A 16,390-nucleotide genomic window follows, 5' to 3' on the forward strand; every position below is an offset into this window, starting at 1 on the left:
GCACGTCTTCCCATTGCTATATGGAGAGGCTGCTTCGCACCGCTGGCAGCAGGCGAGCCATGCCCATGCGCACCTGTCAGTCACATATCTGTCACCTACCAATATCGTCACATACATGAAAAACATTCATTACAACTCCTTCCAGCTCTGTTCGTTCACACTGTTCCAACCAGACAGACAAGGAAACGTTTAAAAAAACAAACAAAAAAACAAACAAAAACAAAAAACATGGAATGTGTTCACTTGGGCCCGGGCCTGGGACCTTTCTGTGTGGAGTTTGCATGTTCTCCCCGTGTCTGCGTGGGTTCTCTCTGGGTACTCCGGCTTCCTCCCACAGTCCAAAAACATGCATGCGAGGTCAATTGAATATTCTAAAGTGGTTGTTTGTTTCTATGTGGCCCTGCGATGAACTGGCGACTTGTCCAGGGTGTACCCTGCCTTCGGAATAAGCGGGTAGAGAAGATGGATGGATGGATGGTGTTCACTTGGACCATAGATGCGAGTAAACAAAGGTAGCTAGTTAACATAGTAGCGAGTTGAACCGGAACGCCGGTCCATCAACGCAAGTGTTCAAAAGTAAGTGCTGATTGGCCGGAGAGAAGTCCTGTGTATCTGAGCTCAATCGCTCTTCCCCTTCATCCTCCAAGCACCCGGATGTCTGTCACAGTAAATTGAAACTGAATTTTGAGAACTGAACTTGAATTGTGGGAACTGAATGTGAAGATGTCTAGACAGTTGGATTTTCAGTGACAATGATTTTTTTTTTTTTTTTTATTGAATTTCAATTTCAGATTTTACTATTCAAATACAGTTTTTCAATGCAATGATCCAAATTTAACAATACAATTTCAAATTATGTGATTCAAATTCAAAATTTTAATTCAATTATTCGCATTATTCATAAAAAAATCTTGAATAAAAATATTCTGATTAAAAAAACATGTTTAACAATCAGCACTTATATATTTAAACCCTAGATAGATAGATAGATAGATAGATAGATAGATAGATAGATAGATAGATAGATAGATATTCATTTATTTTGCATTTGACAAGCCTTCCTTACTGCTATTAAACAGTTCCTTAACATCAAATAATATACAATGAAAAATGAAGGAAGCAAAATTAATAAAACAGAAATTGTTTGCGATAGTTGTCAGTAAAATCATAAAAGTGAAAAAATCGAAATATATTTATATGGCATATTTTCACATGGACTCACTCCCACCAACAAATTTAAACACAAATGTTATTCTTGGGGATTGAAAACTTTGTAGAATGTATATTTTTCCTTTCCAAAAGGCAGCCAGCAAGCTTTGCTTGGCAGAGGAAACAGGGACAGGAGGAGGCAGAGGAGAATTGATATTTGCAACAACATAAAGGAGTGGGGTCATTTGATCACATCAGAGTTGTCAGCTGGTTCATGTGACACTCTGTTTGCACTTGGTCACTTGTAACTGTTTTGGGGGACTGGATCACGAGAACGGATCTCGAAGCATCTGTTCGCACGTAGCATTAACATGCGTCTCGAGCGTGCCATTTGTGATCGCATCCCCCCCCCGCCGAACCTATGCAAATGCAACATGCGTCATTTCCGTTTTTAACGACTGGGGGCAGTAAAGCGCAAAAGCACGGCGAGTTTTACATGGCAGCGAATAAGAATCAACTTCCTGTTTGCGGACTATATCAAGTCACTGGTTTTAATTCCACTGCAGCTCGTATGGATCCGAACGAGGAGTAACGACTGGTGGGACAGAGTGGTGATGACTTTATTTTCGGATCAACAGTGGCTGGCAAATTTTCGGATGCAACGTCGCACATTTAATCTCAAATGTGGGGAAACTGCGACCGCTGCTCCGCTGACAAAATGCGCTCATGCGGAGTGAAATTTATTAGCATGCTAATAAACGAGTCTAATGATTTGTTTTCGCTTCTGGTTTGTAACTTTATAATGACGACGCCGGGAGGTGGGGCGCCGACCAAGTACGTACACGGGAGAGGTGAGTGGAGTAGGTGGTCGTTAATGTGGACTGAGCTCGCATTCTGTTCGCACGTCCGTGACGAATGCGTTTTTATGGGATGCGAGCACCAAAACCACCTCCTTGGGTATTCGGATGACAAAACGGATTTGGACTGTTTGCACTTGGTTACTTCGTGTGTTTTTTGCCGATCGGAATACGAAAAACGCATGAAATGACCAAGTGCAAACAGGGCCTCAGTACATGCAGCTAATGTGATCCACGCACCTTTCTCTGTGTGTTTATCCAGGAACCGAATGTGCACTACAGGCAGCCGTGACAAAAAGAACACATACGTTTACATGCTGTCTTGTAAACACACACGTTGCATGCCAAGATGCAAGCAGCAACAGTTTGAGCGCTCCTGTGGGCTGCAGTCGGTGGTTAATGGGCTGAGGGAGGGGAGGGGGGCTGGAGACCACGCCGGTGAGAATCTTGTACCCTCTCCGGCTTCAAAGCCACTAAAAGCAACTGTATTATTCAGCATTGAAGTACTGTACTAAGGCCAGTTAATTATGCATAAGGCCACATGTTCCCATAATCTGCCCACTTATTCCAGGGAAGGATAATCTCCTGTCTGTGGCATTTACTGGGACAACTGTTCCTCTCCTCTTCCTGTATATTTTATAAATCTTTCTTGGTCCCAGCCCTCAGCCACTCGCATTAGGAGCGTGGCAAGTCGCAATGTGAGTCAGGTTGGATCAGTCACAGGGGCCGGGGAGCTGGAGAGCCACTACTACAGCGAGGGGAGCAGAGCGGCGGGCTGATTTCTGACGCGGGAGCTAAAAGCGGCTTGGCTTTGCGTTAGTGTTGGTTTGTTTATGTGACGGGGATGGAGGAGAATTCTGGGAGAGTTGAGGGGGTGAGTCACAGCCGCGCGCAGTGAAAAAAAAAAGGGGGGATGGCGCCTAAAAGCATTTACGGTGCAGGAGGGAAGCCATGTAGAAACAGGAAGGCGCGAGGAAGAAAATAAATCAAAGAGCGTACGCTCCGCATGATCATTTGGCAAGTCTGGCAGTTTTGACGTTGGGTTAGGATTTAGATAATTCCCACTTTTATCTTCTTACATGTAGCAAAAATTTCCAATTTTTTTCCCTCTTTCTTTCTGTTGTTGAACTCACAATCTTATCGGGGGGAGGCGTGCTGGCGATGTAGCACGTCACCTCTCCTCTCTCCCCTCTCACTGCCTTCTGGACCGGATCACTGGAGATGATGGGAGGACCTGCATTCGCCAGAAAATGACAGGGTGCATGAAGATGTGTAGCAGCAAAAAGGAAAGCAGAAAATAACTAAAATAGCACAGGCTGCATAGCTGTACATTTCTTATTTCATAACTAGGCCTGTTTTAGCGGAACTGATGCTGCTGTTCTTTTAAACTGCTTTGAACAAGTGCTTTCTTTCTAGTTACTAACAAGGCAACCTTTGGGAAAGAACAAGCGACTCATCTAGAAGCAGTGAAACATGGAAAATGAGCGGAGAGTTTCTGACCATTGACGTTGAGCGTGACCTCGGTCTCCCCTACTCCGATCCGAGGGACGATGGCCTTGCATACGTATTGGCCGGCGTCCGCCTGGCTCACTGACTTCAGATGCAGCTGGTTGCTGTTACTCAGAACCTGTGGGGGAGTGGAGAAAAAAAGTACACAAATATAAACAAGGCAAGGGTGCTAAGCAGCGGGAGGAAGAAAAAAACAACGCAGTAAAAATCTTCATGAGCATTAAGTGGAGAAAGAGGCAAATGTCGTGTACTACATCTATCTGCATAGCTTAATTAACCTATTTAAATGTATTGAAATTAAATTGATCTTGTTCAGCATTTGAATGTGTCGCCTCATTTGAGTGTGCATCTTTAACTGCTCTGACCCCGGCTGCTTAACAATGCAAACTTGCACATTATAACACATCACAAAGGGTTCGCAGTTGCCTAGCAACAACATTCATGGGAAAATTAGCTGTGTGGAAATTATTCCTATGTAACCACCTCGTGAGAGAGACACCTAAGCCCTGGACTGATTATTAAATGTGGGTGGAGGCAGAGTTGGCCCGTAGTGTGCCATGGCAGATGTTTTAATTTGACTGTGTTGCAGCTCTGGTGTGAATAAATCTTTTCCTTGTAGCTTCATGGGATCCAACAAACATGAGCAGCAGACAACAATCAGCGATGGCGGCAAAAAAAAAACAATCAAGGCTCACTGATGCCTGCACTTTTATTTTAAAGGCTTGACAAAAACGTAATTAAATCAGTGCCATTGGACCAAAAGATAAATGAAATGAAATTATGACTTTAATGTTAGAAAAAAAGGAGAAGAATGAGGCCTGAAGTTAATTCAACAACTGATGCCACACTTCAGGCAGCAGATATTGAGCTTAGTGTGAGCCTGAAGAGGGAAGTCTGACACTGATCTGTATGAGGGTGATATAATCATCATCAGCTGCTGCTAATTAAGGCAAATCCTCACTACTCTTCATATTTAGTATTTTTGGCATTAGGCAGGTAAGACCTAGTAAGCTGCTGTGAACCTGAACAGAAACATCTCGCAGTTACTGCTGACGTTGCATTGGTTTAATATTCTTGTGTTTTCCTTTACAGTTGAAATATTGCATCTCATAATGTCTCGCTATTCTGTCAGTCTTTGGCTGAACAACCTGTAGTTGCTAAAGACTCACAATTGAGCTGCCAGTATTATTTGCTCTTCAAACTGAAAGTGAGGTTAAAGTTGAAGCTCCTCTAGAAGTATGGAGGCATTTAAGTGTACAGGCAAGAATTTGCCCTTGGAAGAAATTGTGGGAAAGAAAAAGCAGAGTGGGAATGCACAGAGAAGACAAATCTGCAAAGCACTGGCCTTTTGGCCTCTTACCATGTTTGAACCCTTTTTGAACCACGTGAGTGTCAGCGGAGGGTTTCCTGCCCATTTACAGTTCAAGGTGACATCGTCGTCAATGTCCACTGTTTTTGGCTGCGGCTCCACCAGCAAAATGGGACCGACTGCAGACACAAAAACGAGAGAGGGTGAAGAAGATGAAGAAGAAGAAGAAGAAGAAGCAACGTTGCTTTGTGCCCTCACACTCAGTGCTGTAGCGAGTGAAGTGGGCCACGAGAGACGGAGCGAGGTGAGGCGAGCGCAGAGTGACTCACAGTGAACGTCCACCAGGATGCTGACGTTGGTCTTTCCCACCGCGTTGAAAACCAGACAGGAGACGGGTTCGGTGAAGAAGGAGTGGTCGGCCTTGGTGGTGAAGACGCTCTCCCTGGCCCCCTGCAGCACCACGCCACCCTTGGCCCACCTGGGATTAAAGGAGGGAAGAGGGGGTCGGGGGGTCACATTTTATCCACAAAAAACAAAATATACGCCCAACTACGGCCCGGGGGCCATATGCAGCCCGTTAAGGTTTTTTAATCCGGCCTGCCGAATTTGAAGAAATTACATTAATAGTGAGTAACAAAATAGCTGCTTTTCATCCATTTTTCAGAGTTTTAAAAGTCATTTCAATTTCTACATATCCCATGATATGTTTTCCTCTATTTTTCTCACACCCCATCCATCAGCTCCTGCTCTGGCCCTCTCTGTCACATTTTAGAACCCAGTGTAGCTCACCAGTCAAAACGTTTGCCCACCCCTGATATACGCACACACACAATGTGGTGAACACCAGCAGAATGTGTGTATTTTGGTCTCCTTGACACAGAAAAACTAAAATATTCTCCCTTTTTTTCCTTTACCCTCTTTGCCTTTTATGGCATCCACTTCATTTGCTGTACAACTAAATCTGGAATGGAAAATGAACGGATGTAGTGGCCAATGGTGAATAGGCTTTACTGCTTTACCGGTCCAGTGTGTAAAATTTGGTTTGATTTCTGATTTTTATATTGGTAAAAGCTTACATATACATTAATAAAAGTGTATACTCGCAGAAAAATAGAATTCATTTGGTTTTCCTTCCCTTAGAACGGTTCTTATATATTTAGGAATATACATAGAGCAATAAGGGTCTCGCTCCTAGTTAGCTGCCATCTTGCACCACCATTTTTAAGGAAGCCCGCCTGACAGTGGCCTAAAAACCAAACATGCTGTCAGACAGGCTTCCTCAAAACATTTTACACATTATACCTTTAACTGGATGTGAAAAGAAATCTGTACTTTTTCGTGTTGATAATTTAATGTTGTCAAATGTCTGAAACAACATTGAGGCACTTTTGTTCATGATTTTGATTGTCGAAATTCATGGTTCGCCTGTTGTCGACTCATCCTAAGTGGCCAAGTGAAACTGAGAACGTGTTTTTGCACACAGACCTGTAGCCCATTATAGGAGGGTTGGCGTGAGCCTGGCAGGTGAAGGTGACTCGGTCTCCCTCCAGGACGGAGCGAGGCTCAATGGACAAGGTCACTGTTGGCGGATCTGGGAGAGAGGCAGAGAGTCGCATGGAGTCAGGCCCTCTTCCAGCATTCAATCGATTGTCTGTCGGACTCCAAGGTGCAGGTCATAACTTAGACTCGGACCTGGGCTCATTTCAATAATACTCACGGTGTACATCGAGGGTAACAGTTGTGCTCTTGCCGACGGGAACAGCCAGGTTGGTGGCGATGCAGCTGTAGTTTCTGCCTGTGTCGCCGTCGACGGGCTGGATGGGCAGGTAGCTGCGCGTCGTCACTCTCTTCCTGTCTGGGAGCACCTCCTGACGCCGAGCAACACACACGGTCACTGCATTTGATCGCCGCCAAAAAAAAAAAAACCTTTGGCGAGTTTGCCCCCAGAACTTACAGTGGCACTGACGGCGCCATCCACAGGCAGCCCGTCTTTGAGCCACTCGATCATCGAGGGCGGTTTGGCCCCCCGAGACACGCAGCTCAGGTTGTAGGACTCCCCAGCGATCAGCAGCACCTCTGGACCCCCGTCGATCACCGGGTCATCCGGGGGGACTGGAGGTGGAAAAGAGCGAAAGGTCAGAAGCGCATGCAGCGCGTCGGGGGTTTCCTGACGCCGTGGGTGTGGCTGCACCAACATACTCAGGACGGTGAGCTTGGCCCTCCTGGACCTCAGAGCCGCATCAGGTGCCTGGCACTCGTAGAGGGAGTCATCAGACAGGTCAGCTGACAGAATCTCCAGATTGTACTGGCCCAGCTCCTGCACACGCAACACTCGGTACCTGGGCCAGGCTAGGTTGCAAAGGGAGGAAGAAGATTTTAATGAGTGATTCATTTAAGTATGACTTTAAGAGGGAAAGGCGTCACAACACTAGCAGATATTTTTGGTTGGACTCAGTAAGGGTGAAGAAAGGAACATGGATCGGCTGCTAATGTAAATATTTCTATCTTAACAAAAAAAAAAGTTCACTAAATATTTACTCAAACAGGTTTCAGAATTGAAGTAATTGCTGTTTTTACTTGTTTAAATTGCCCATTGTTTTTTGTACTGCCTTGAAAAAAAAAATCAAAACAAAACAGAAATTTGAAGCATGCCGACACATGACTGAAGTTGCACAGTATTAAAGGATGCATATCACACATTTCACGCCTCAGATCTTCATTTTTATTCTCAGACTTTAGTGGAGCAGCCTCACACTGTCCACCAAAAAACTCAGTTAATTCAAAAACAGTTTATTCACTCCTCTATTTACAGCCTCCAGCACATGAATGCCCTGTGCTAACTTGCATATATGTCAGAGGGAATTTTGCATTGTTAATGGTAAAAAATAAAATAAAAATAAAAATAAAAAAATCTAAAAAAAAAACAAACTAAAACCTACATCTTAAAATCGTCCGTCCTTAATCCGTGTAGTGCACGCAGACTTGAATGTAACGTGGATTCTGTTTCTGTTAACTCGACAAAATGAGGCTTTGGAGCCCTTTCGCTTTACGATTAAAATCTGACTCACTCCTTAACGGGCCGCAGTGACACCAGCATGATGCACGGCCACATGATGAGCGAGATATGCACAAACACAAACGCATGACCAAACATCCACACACTTTCTGCACGATGCGCACGCACCGCTGCACACACGCCAACGCTGTCTCCCTCTCTCGCTCTCTTCCCCCTTCCCCCCACCACACACACACACACACACACACACACACACACACACACACACACACACACACACACACGCAGCCGCACGGTCCAGCTGTGTCCCCGCTGTACATTCCCACCATTAGGTGGCACGCATGCTCTCTCTCACCAGCAGGGGAGAGGGGATGGGTGGCGGTGGCGGTAGGGGTTGGCTCCAAGACGAATGCATTATGACAGCAGCGTTTTAGAGGACTCAAAACGACTCCGGTCCACAGCGCAGGATTCGTATCTGCTGCCGAGTCGCTGATCGCATGTGAAATACTCCGAGCTTTTCCCACGTTTGGCCCACAAACTGGGCTCTGCCGCTTGCCTAACCTTGTGCGTCCTTGTTTTCTGCATGCATGTGCGGTGCGCATATACGCCGCATTTGCATGCGAAATGTCGAGGGCGAGAAAGCGTATGAAAAGCCCAGTGAACGAGGCAGGGGAGCAGAGGGGCAGAGGGACAGAGACGCTCTCTCTCTCTCTCTCTCTCTCTCTCTCTCTCTCTCTCTCTCTCTCTCTCGCCCTTTCTCTCTCTCTCTCTCTTATGCAGACGCGCGCGCACATGCACGCAAACTGAGAGAACATGTGCATGAAACAGCCAGTGTTCATTCACATGTTTTCATTAAAGGCTTTTGGCTGGAAGCACTGGGCCATTATAGTAACAATATGACTGGAAGGGCAGAAGACATGGAGAAGCGGCAGATGAGGGCAGGAAATAATGAAAACAAGAGTTGGGCCAAAGAGAGTTGAGAGCGTGCAAAGGTAGGAATGAGAGGAGCATAACAAGGGCGGGAAGTTGGATGAGTAAGAGAGGGCAAGTAAGAAAGGGGGCAGAGACGACAATGACAAAGCCAATTAAAGGAAAGGACTCAAAATAAGAAAAAAAAAAAAATAGGGACAGAAAAGTCAGGGAAACATCAGCCACATCCACAGAAACAAGGCAACTGAGTGTCACAAATGATGTACTCTCCCTCCGGAGCAATCAGTTAAAAATATGCCCACTTGTTTTGACCAGTAATTGCTCAGCTCCCCTTTGGGCTAATCAGTGCAATTCTGAAAAATACACAGCTATGCAATGCATCATTTCCCCCATGTTCAGTCAACGTCACACAGGCTGTGTGTGTGTGTGTGTGTGTGTGTGTGTGTGTGTGTGTGTGCCCTCAAATCTGAGTTGGTCAGACGGACAAGCTGGAGATTTAATAAATCAAACAGAAAATTTCATCTGTTGGCGCAGAGACGCAGCGGGAAAGGCTCATGCAAACACCGAGGGCAGCGCTCTGCGCACTGGGACAAGAGATCTGCCGTCGTTAATAAAAGTGGCTTTACACACACACAAAAAAAAAAAAAAATCAGATACAGCCGCTAATGTGCGAGTAGCATTGATTTGATGTGATGCTGCCTGACCACAATGAAGGGTGTCAGTCAGATAAGGGCCCGAGGGCTTTTACAAATTCCCATGAAGCCCTGGGTGGCATGTGCCGAGTGACCAAAGTCAGCCTAAATAAGTGCACCATTTGCAGTATTTAGCGCGAACGCGCCGCTCGGTCGAAACTGCATCGCAGGCTCAATCTGGCTGTAAACTAAACATTCAGCAGCAAAAAATAACATTTTGTCAGCAAGCCACAGCGGCAGCGCACACCTAATGTCACACAGGGTGATCATGTGCCATTTGAATTGCTGTGAGGGAGGGCACTGAAGGCGCACAGCACGGTCTCGGTTTGCACTGTGACTCAATGTGAACGGATATTTTTACATTATGAACGCAGCGACAAATGTGGTAGAACTGACGCTAATTTTCCAAATAAACACCTTTAACCCACTTAGCGACCCTCATTCTAAACCTTTGATACCATGTTTGGAAGCTTGTTTCTACTTTATTGTTTCTACTGGCTGTCGTTCCTGTTGGTGGTGGTGTAGCTGCAGTTTAGCTGAGCTTAAACCTGGCAGCTTTTGATATATATTGTTTGGTTTAGTCTATTAATTGTGGTTGTCCTGACAATATCCCTCTGTTTTCACCTTAAAAACTGCTACAATTAAAAAACAACTACACACAACAGCAACAATAATCCTGCTGATCTGATCAATATTGTAGTGATTTGAAAATAAGATTTTGGAAATAATCAGTTTATGTGACATTCTCTGCAAAATTGTATCCGCGATATTAAAGTTTAACCTTGGTTCCAAATAGGTTTCTGACCTGAAAGTGTTTTTACAAGCAAGCACCAGACATTAAATATTGAATGTGCCTTCTATTTACAGCTCCAATATTCAGAAAAAAATTCACTTTCAAATGACAGCGTTCATCTCCACCCTTTGCTTCACTCTTCAAAAAGTACATGGCGAAACACGCAGTGCTGGATATCAGCCCGCCGTGATGTCACAAACGGTGCTGATACTTCACCCGCATTAGTGACCACAACTCCTGCTGCACGTTGGTTCGCAGCCAAAGAGCCGAGCATGAGGTTCAGCTGGAAACTATTAGTGAGAATGTCTGCGAGATGCCATGAGTCCAGGATCAGCAGCAATGGCCTGAAAATGGGTGTCGTGTGGGACATTTAACCTGCTTTTTTTATTTATTTATTTTCTGTTGCAATTGCGGGCGACACAGGTGGCCTCACATCAAGAAGGTTGCAGGTTCGATTCCGGGCCTGGTGGCCTTTCTGTGTGGAGTTTGCATGATCTCCCTGTGTCTGTGTGGGTTCTGGTTCTCCGACTTCCTCCCACAGTCCAAAAAAAAGGCACGTAAGGTGAATTGGGAACTGTGTGTGTGAGAGCAAATGGTTGTCTTTCTATGTGGCTCTGCGATGAACTCATACGACAGCTGGGAGAGGCTCCAGCAGACCCCCGCAACCCTGAGTGCAGGACGAAGCGGCTATTAAAAATGGATGGATGGATGTTGCAATTGCGACCAAACATCCCTAAAACGCCACAGACAAGAAAAAAACTCAAACTTTTTTAGCCCAGAGAACATGTTTTTTTTTGTTGTTGTTGCTTGTGAGCAGTTCCAATCACAGTGTATCAGAGTCAGCTGTGAAACGGCGTCTTAGTCACACGCCGGACAGACTGGAAGAGGCCCCAAGGAGGCTGTATGATGTCTCACCCTGCAGGTCCTCTCCGATGCCCAGAGCCAAGCCATCTTTGGTCCACTGAACAATGCCAGAGTAGTTGAAGACAACACAGGACAGGATCACCCTCTGGCCCCGCACCACCGACTGGTCTGCCGGCTCCTGAGAGAACCTCGCCGTCCCCGCCGGAGAAGCTGAGGAGGGATTGGGAGAAAAAGGAAGGAAAAATAAAACAGAGACGAGTTAGGGACTTTCTTCTGCTGTATGACAAAGTGTGGCCAGGCCACCGCAACAAAAAAAAAATCCCCCCCTTCCAACCACAGCTGGTGCATATTACTCTATCTGTGGGTTCATGGTTAATTGATTGAAAACTGCATTCCCTAAGTCGAAATGGAATGCCATTGATAGTCATCTTGATCACACGCTGGCCTGCGGCCATTAACCGAGGGAGTGAGGAGCGGCTGGTGGAGAGACAAAGGTGTCAAAAGGGAGGAAATGAGAACAGAGTCGGAGGAGAATAAAGAGAAAGAAAGAAAGAAAGAAAGAAAGAAAGGAAGGAAGGAAGGAAGAGAAAGAAAGAGAGAGAGAGAGAGAGAGAGAGAGAGAGAGAGAAGACGTAGATGAGGTGGTTAATGCTGACTCAGGAGAGCAGATCTGCGAGATCAAACGGGCAACCTCAGCCACAGGCGCTCTCTCTCTCTCTCTCTCTCTCTCTCTCTCTCTCTCTCTCTCTCTCCACACGCACACACACAGCCCTCTTCTTCTTCTTCTTCCTCCTGACTTTTTATTTCTTCCAAAACTCTGCGGCCCTCCCTCAAGTCGCTCTCTTTTTCTTCATTCCTCTCTATGAGTCATCTCCCAGGCTTCTTACTCCCAAACTTACGAAAAAAAAAAGAGAAAAAAAAAAAAAAAAAAAAAAAAACTACAGTGGCTGCCATTGTCTACAAGATTCTCTCGGCCCCGGCTTGTAAGTTCAGCAGATACGGACCGGCGACGGGGTGCAGGCAGGCCGTGCCAAAATGCCCGTCTGATACGAGGGAATAATACGAGGGAAGGAGGGAAAAAACCCTCTCTGCTATCCCTCCTCGCTTCGTGGCGAAGAGTCGTAATTAGCTGGCCACGCAATCACCGTGCGGTCTCTCGCTTTCAATTTTCTCCCCTCGTCCGCTCATTTAGATACACTCCCCCCGCCCCACCACCACAGCCGACCGTTAACCTCCAACTGTACCGCGGACCCCTTCCTTCTATCGGTCCCAGCTGTTCGACGTCTTGCGTCCTTCACCCAAACTCTCCGTTTCGCTCTCTGGCGTTTGAATCTACGGCACCGTCCACCAGCATCCTATCGCTCCTTGCTGGCACTGATTTCCCACCAATGTTGCCTTCGCCTTTCCATATACATACGTAATGCTGTGTATGTGCCTTTTACCCATAATGCTTTCTATTTCTGTGTTCCTCCTCCTCCTCCTCCTCCTCGTTTGTTGGAAAGGGGTTAGAGGCGGACTGTCACAACTCATTTATCACATTAAATATCAGCCCTCCAGCACTTTCTATCTCCCTCTCTTCCCCCCCATTCACTCGTCCCCCTCTTCTCTCACTCCTCCTCCTCCTCACCTCCCGCCATTTTCATCCCTCCTTCCTGTCCTCTCCACTTCTTTTTTTATTGCTTGTTTGCCCCGTGCCCCTGTCCCTCTCCCGTCCCCTCACACCTCTCCCTCGAGGCCCTCTAGCGTTTCTCTGAAGGTTCCCATCTTTCTTTTTTTAAACAACTGCCATATGCCTCCGTGCCTCACCTCCCGCCTGGCCTGTAATGACCCTCCGTCCCCATCTCTCACCGTTTTTCCTTCCCCTTTCACGTACACAGACACGCACTCTCCCCCCCTATCATGTCAGATTTGCTGAGGTACAATATGCCCGATAATACAAAAGAACGCAGCCATGCGAGGAAGATTTCCTTTTACCAATCACAACAATGGCTTCTGACAGTGCAGCACATTAATATTCCGAAGGATAAAGGAAGATGTGCAAGGATACACGGTGAAAAGGGTATCAGATGCAGATGGAGCTTTGCAGCGCGCATACCTAGAATAATTTTGCAGTGGGGAGGGGGGGTGCGGGGGGGGGGGACAGCAGCCCTTAATTTGGTCCCTGAGGAACACCCCAAATGAACTGGATTAATAAATTAGGATAAACAGAGAAGACGGCATAGCAACAGCGAATGGTGTTTGAGAGGTTGGGAAGCGGAGTTGTGTCAGGTGGGTCACGGATTTCCCAACGCAACGAAAAGACAACACAAGAATGAGAGCGGCTAGCAGGCGTCATTAGCTCAAAGCTGTGAACCGCGGCTCGCCAAAATCATGTATTTCTTTTGTCTTTTAAGTTTTGAAAAACTGAAACAACAGTTTTTTGTATGATGAAAGAACCAACAAGAACCGACTGCGGGGCGGCTGAGGTGCAGAACTTAAAGATGTAAATGTGGAACAGGCGAGGTTTTATCATTGATATGGTGAACATACATTTGCATATTTCCATAATTTGAGCGCAAAGCAACTTTTGCATTTATTCGCAGATGTTTTCCAGCCACCCAAGGTAATTAATATTCAATGTTCTTTTTACAGCACCTGTGTTTTGGGTCTCCACCAGCTCCGGAGGGAAATATTTGGCTCTTTGATTGCCCCACTATTCTCACTGGCAAGCTGCTTACATTTCCCTCCTCTATTTAAAACTGAGAAGATACGGCGTGCATAACAGTTTCTCTCACTGCGGCAAGAGTTGATTCGCCGGCAATAAAAACTGAAATAAAGAGCTGATTATTATGGGTATATACTTTCTCTCATAAAAGCTGTCATTTTATCCACTGGAAAGATTAAGTATGTCTCCGCATCATCTCTGGTTAAGACAATTTGACACTTTGCTCTCCAGATACTGAAAGTTATTCTTATCTTGTGCTTTTGCTTCATCAAAAGCCGACATGGGGAATCCAGCACAGTTCCGACGGTGAGTTCCGTAGTGGGAGAAGAATGTAGATTTTCTATCTTAAAAAAATGTCAAAATGATTTGTATGCTTGATGAACACAGTGAGGACAACGGTGTCCCTGCCATTGACACAGTGCACTCAACTGTACTGGTGCAGGTTATATAAGAAACATCGCTTCGCAGAGTCATTTCACACACCAACACCTATTGTCTGAGATTTTTGTTCATAAATAAAAGTTCATCTTTTGCAATACTGTAATTTCAATGGCAAATAGACCAACAAAACAAAATATGTTGGCCAGTGTAGGTGAAAAGGAAAAGAGTAAGCAAGAACAACACTATACATTAGTGTTCTTGCAAGAGAGCACTGGGCAGGCAACCAAAGTTGCATACAGTAGTATCAGTATCAGTAGTAGCACAAGTAGTAGTACAACACCAGTTAGGTGTACTGTGTCAATGGCAGAATTACCATTGTCCTCATCACAAGTCCATCAATCAATCAACGAATCAGTCAATCAACTTTTATTTAAAAAGAGCTATGAAAAGGCTCCTCGAAGCTGTTTGCACAATCAAAGAGAAACCAACTGGTCACTCCAGAGGAAGCATGAAGCAATGATTGGAAGAAACCTTGAGCAGACCCAGACTCTGGGGGGCAGCAATCTGCTTTGACCGGTTGGAAAAGGTGAAACAGGAATAGAGACAAAGAGATAGAGATAGGGCCAGAGTGGCAGACAAGCCAGAGTGAACTCCAGGGGGAAGACATACAAAGATTTACAAATCTATTGCTGTATAGACATTTACAATCATTCGTACATATAAACACGCTGACACAAACACACATACATAGTCTTTGAATAAAATAAACCCTTTTCGAACAATCAGTTTAAGGTACAACATCTACACCGTGTGGCGTTGAGCACTGTATAGTAAATCCATTTTACATTTGGTAATTCAAGACTGTTTTGCCTCCTGGAATGTACAGTGTGCATGTGCACCAGCATGGAAAAGCATGAAAAGCCTTTTCTCAGATATACATATAGGTGTAAAGAGACTTTAGCTGGGTTTAAATTACCCTACAACCTTGACAGTAGCCCGAGGGCAAGCAAATCCTTTCCTCCACCACCTCGGTTGTGTTAGCAAGAGGTATTCCCTTAACTGCCTTGCTAAACTACAAAACATAATCCAAACTGGATCCTCCAGCGTGGAGGCTTCACAATCTGCAGAGAAAACACCCGGGCAAAGACTGAAAACACTGACTCATTTAAACATGTGCTCATCGCCTCCTGATTTCCATATTACCCAGTTAACACTTGTCAACATGAGTGCATGGCGCTTCTGGGTGTGTGTCTGTGTGTTCTACGAAGGAAATCTACCCACAGAGAAGAGTGAGAGCCAAGGCAAGACCAGGGAGCGTATGCGAGGGAGCTTGTATTCTTTCATTATGTGGGTTATGCTGCAGCGACAAATTTAGAGTGTGTCCTGATTTCCTTGAGTCACCGATCCCCAAGATACCACCGGGAGACTCCAAGCACCGTGTCCACATGACCACACGTGCATGGACAGACACACACACACACACACACACACATGGTCGGCAAGACAAATGACCCAGCCTTCACCACATGGGCTAACCATTTCCTTTCAAAGCGCACACGCAAACACAACCACTGGGAACCCCAAACATGTAATTGACACGTCGAGGTGGTTTCCGGAACACGAGTCGCACCACGCCACGGACTAAGCCATCAAGCCAGTGGAGCATCTTCATGTCCGTTGGGTGGATGGTTCAGTTTGGTCTGGAATTAAGCGCAGCTCCAGTCAAAGTTTAGAGAGGGATTAGGATTAATCTGAAGTCTAGGACAACAGACCCCAACAGACACTGTGACACCGACCCTGGACGCTCGATACAAAGCCAAAGGCAGGTGCAGCGAGCTCGGCCGGGTGACTCACTGTAAGCACGGGCCGCATAGCCGCTATAGTGTCAGCCACCACCACCGTGGTTTAGCCTGAGGGGACCTCTCGCACCAAGCCGCGGTGTTGAAATAGCAATGTAATGAAGCGTCAATGTGCCGCAGAAAATTCCTGTAAGCGTATTTGCATGCAAAGATGATTGGAGCTATTTTTAGAGAGAGCTCTGCTATATGCCCTGCTTTCTTTTTTTCTTCCTTTTTTTAAATTGCCACCCACCCTGCTGTTGAGAAGGTGAATGTCAGAGTGTACTCCGCAGCCATTAAACACAGACGGGCTCCGCCGCTCACTATGGGACAAGGAGCTGAGGTTGA

General features: G+C 45.9%; 1 protein-coding gene across 2 annotated transcripts in view; it reads right to left on the bottom strand.

Moving 5' to 3' along the window:
* kirrel1a (kirre like nephrin family adhesion molecule 1a) overlaps positions 1–16,390 on the bottom strand; it is a 34,997-nt gene that overhangs the window by 7,348 nt on the left and 11,259 nt on the right. For both annotated transcript variants that reach the window (XM_076034001.1, XM_076034002.1), the window contains exons 2-10: positions 11,171–11,329; positions 7,024–7,173; positions 6,779–6,936; positions 6,542–6,692; positions 6,310–6,415; positions 5,154–5,302; positions 4,876–5,003; positions 3,507–3,633; positions 3,140–3,240 (exon numbers count right to left, since the gene is read on the bottom strand). In XM_076034001.1, the coding sequence (XP_075890116.1) occupies positions 3,140–3,240; positions 3,507–3,633; positions 4,876–5,003; positions 5,154–5,302; positions 6,310–6,415; positions 6,542–6,692; positions 6,779–6,936; positions 7,024–7,173; positions 11,171–11,329 (1,229 nt within the window). The remainder of the gene's footprint in view (positions 1–3,139; positions 3,241–3,506; positions 3,634–4,875; positions 5,004–5,153; positions 5,303–6,309; positions 6,416–6,541; positions 6,693–6,778; positions 6,937–7,023; positions 7,174–11,170; positions 11,330–16,390) is intronic.

Source organism: Nelusetta ayraudi, unplaced genomic scaffold (genome assembly GCF_046127955.1).
Source record: "Nelusetta ayraudi isolate G7.1 ecotype Tasmania unplaced genomic scaffold, CSIRO-AGI_Nayr_v1 ptg000042l, whole genome shotgun sequence".
Lineage (NCBI taxonomy): Eukaryota > Metazoa > Chordata > Actinopteri > Tetraodontiformes > Monacanthidae > Nelusetta > Nelusetta ayraudi.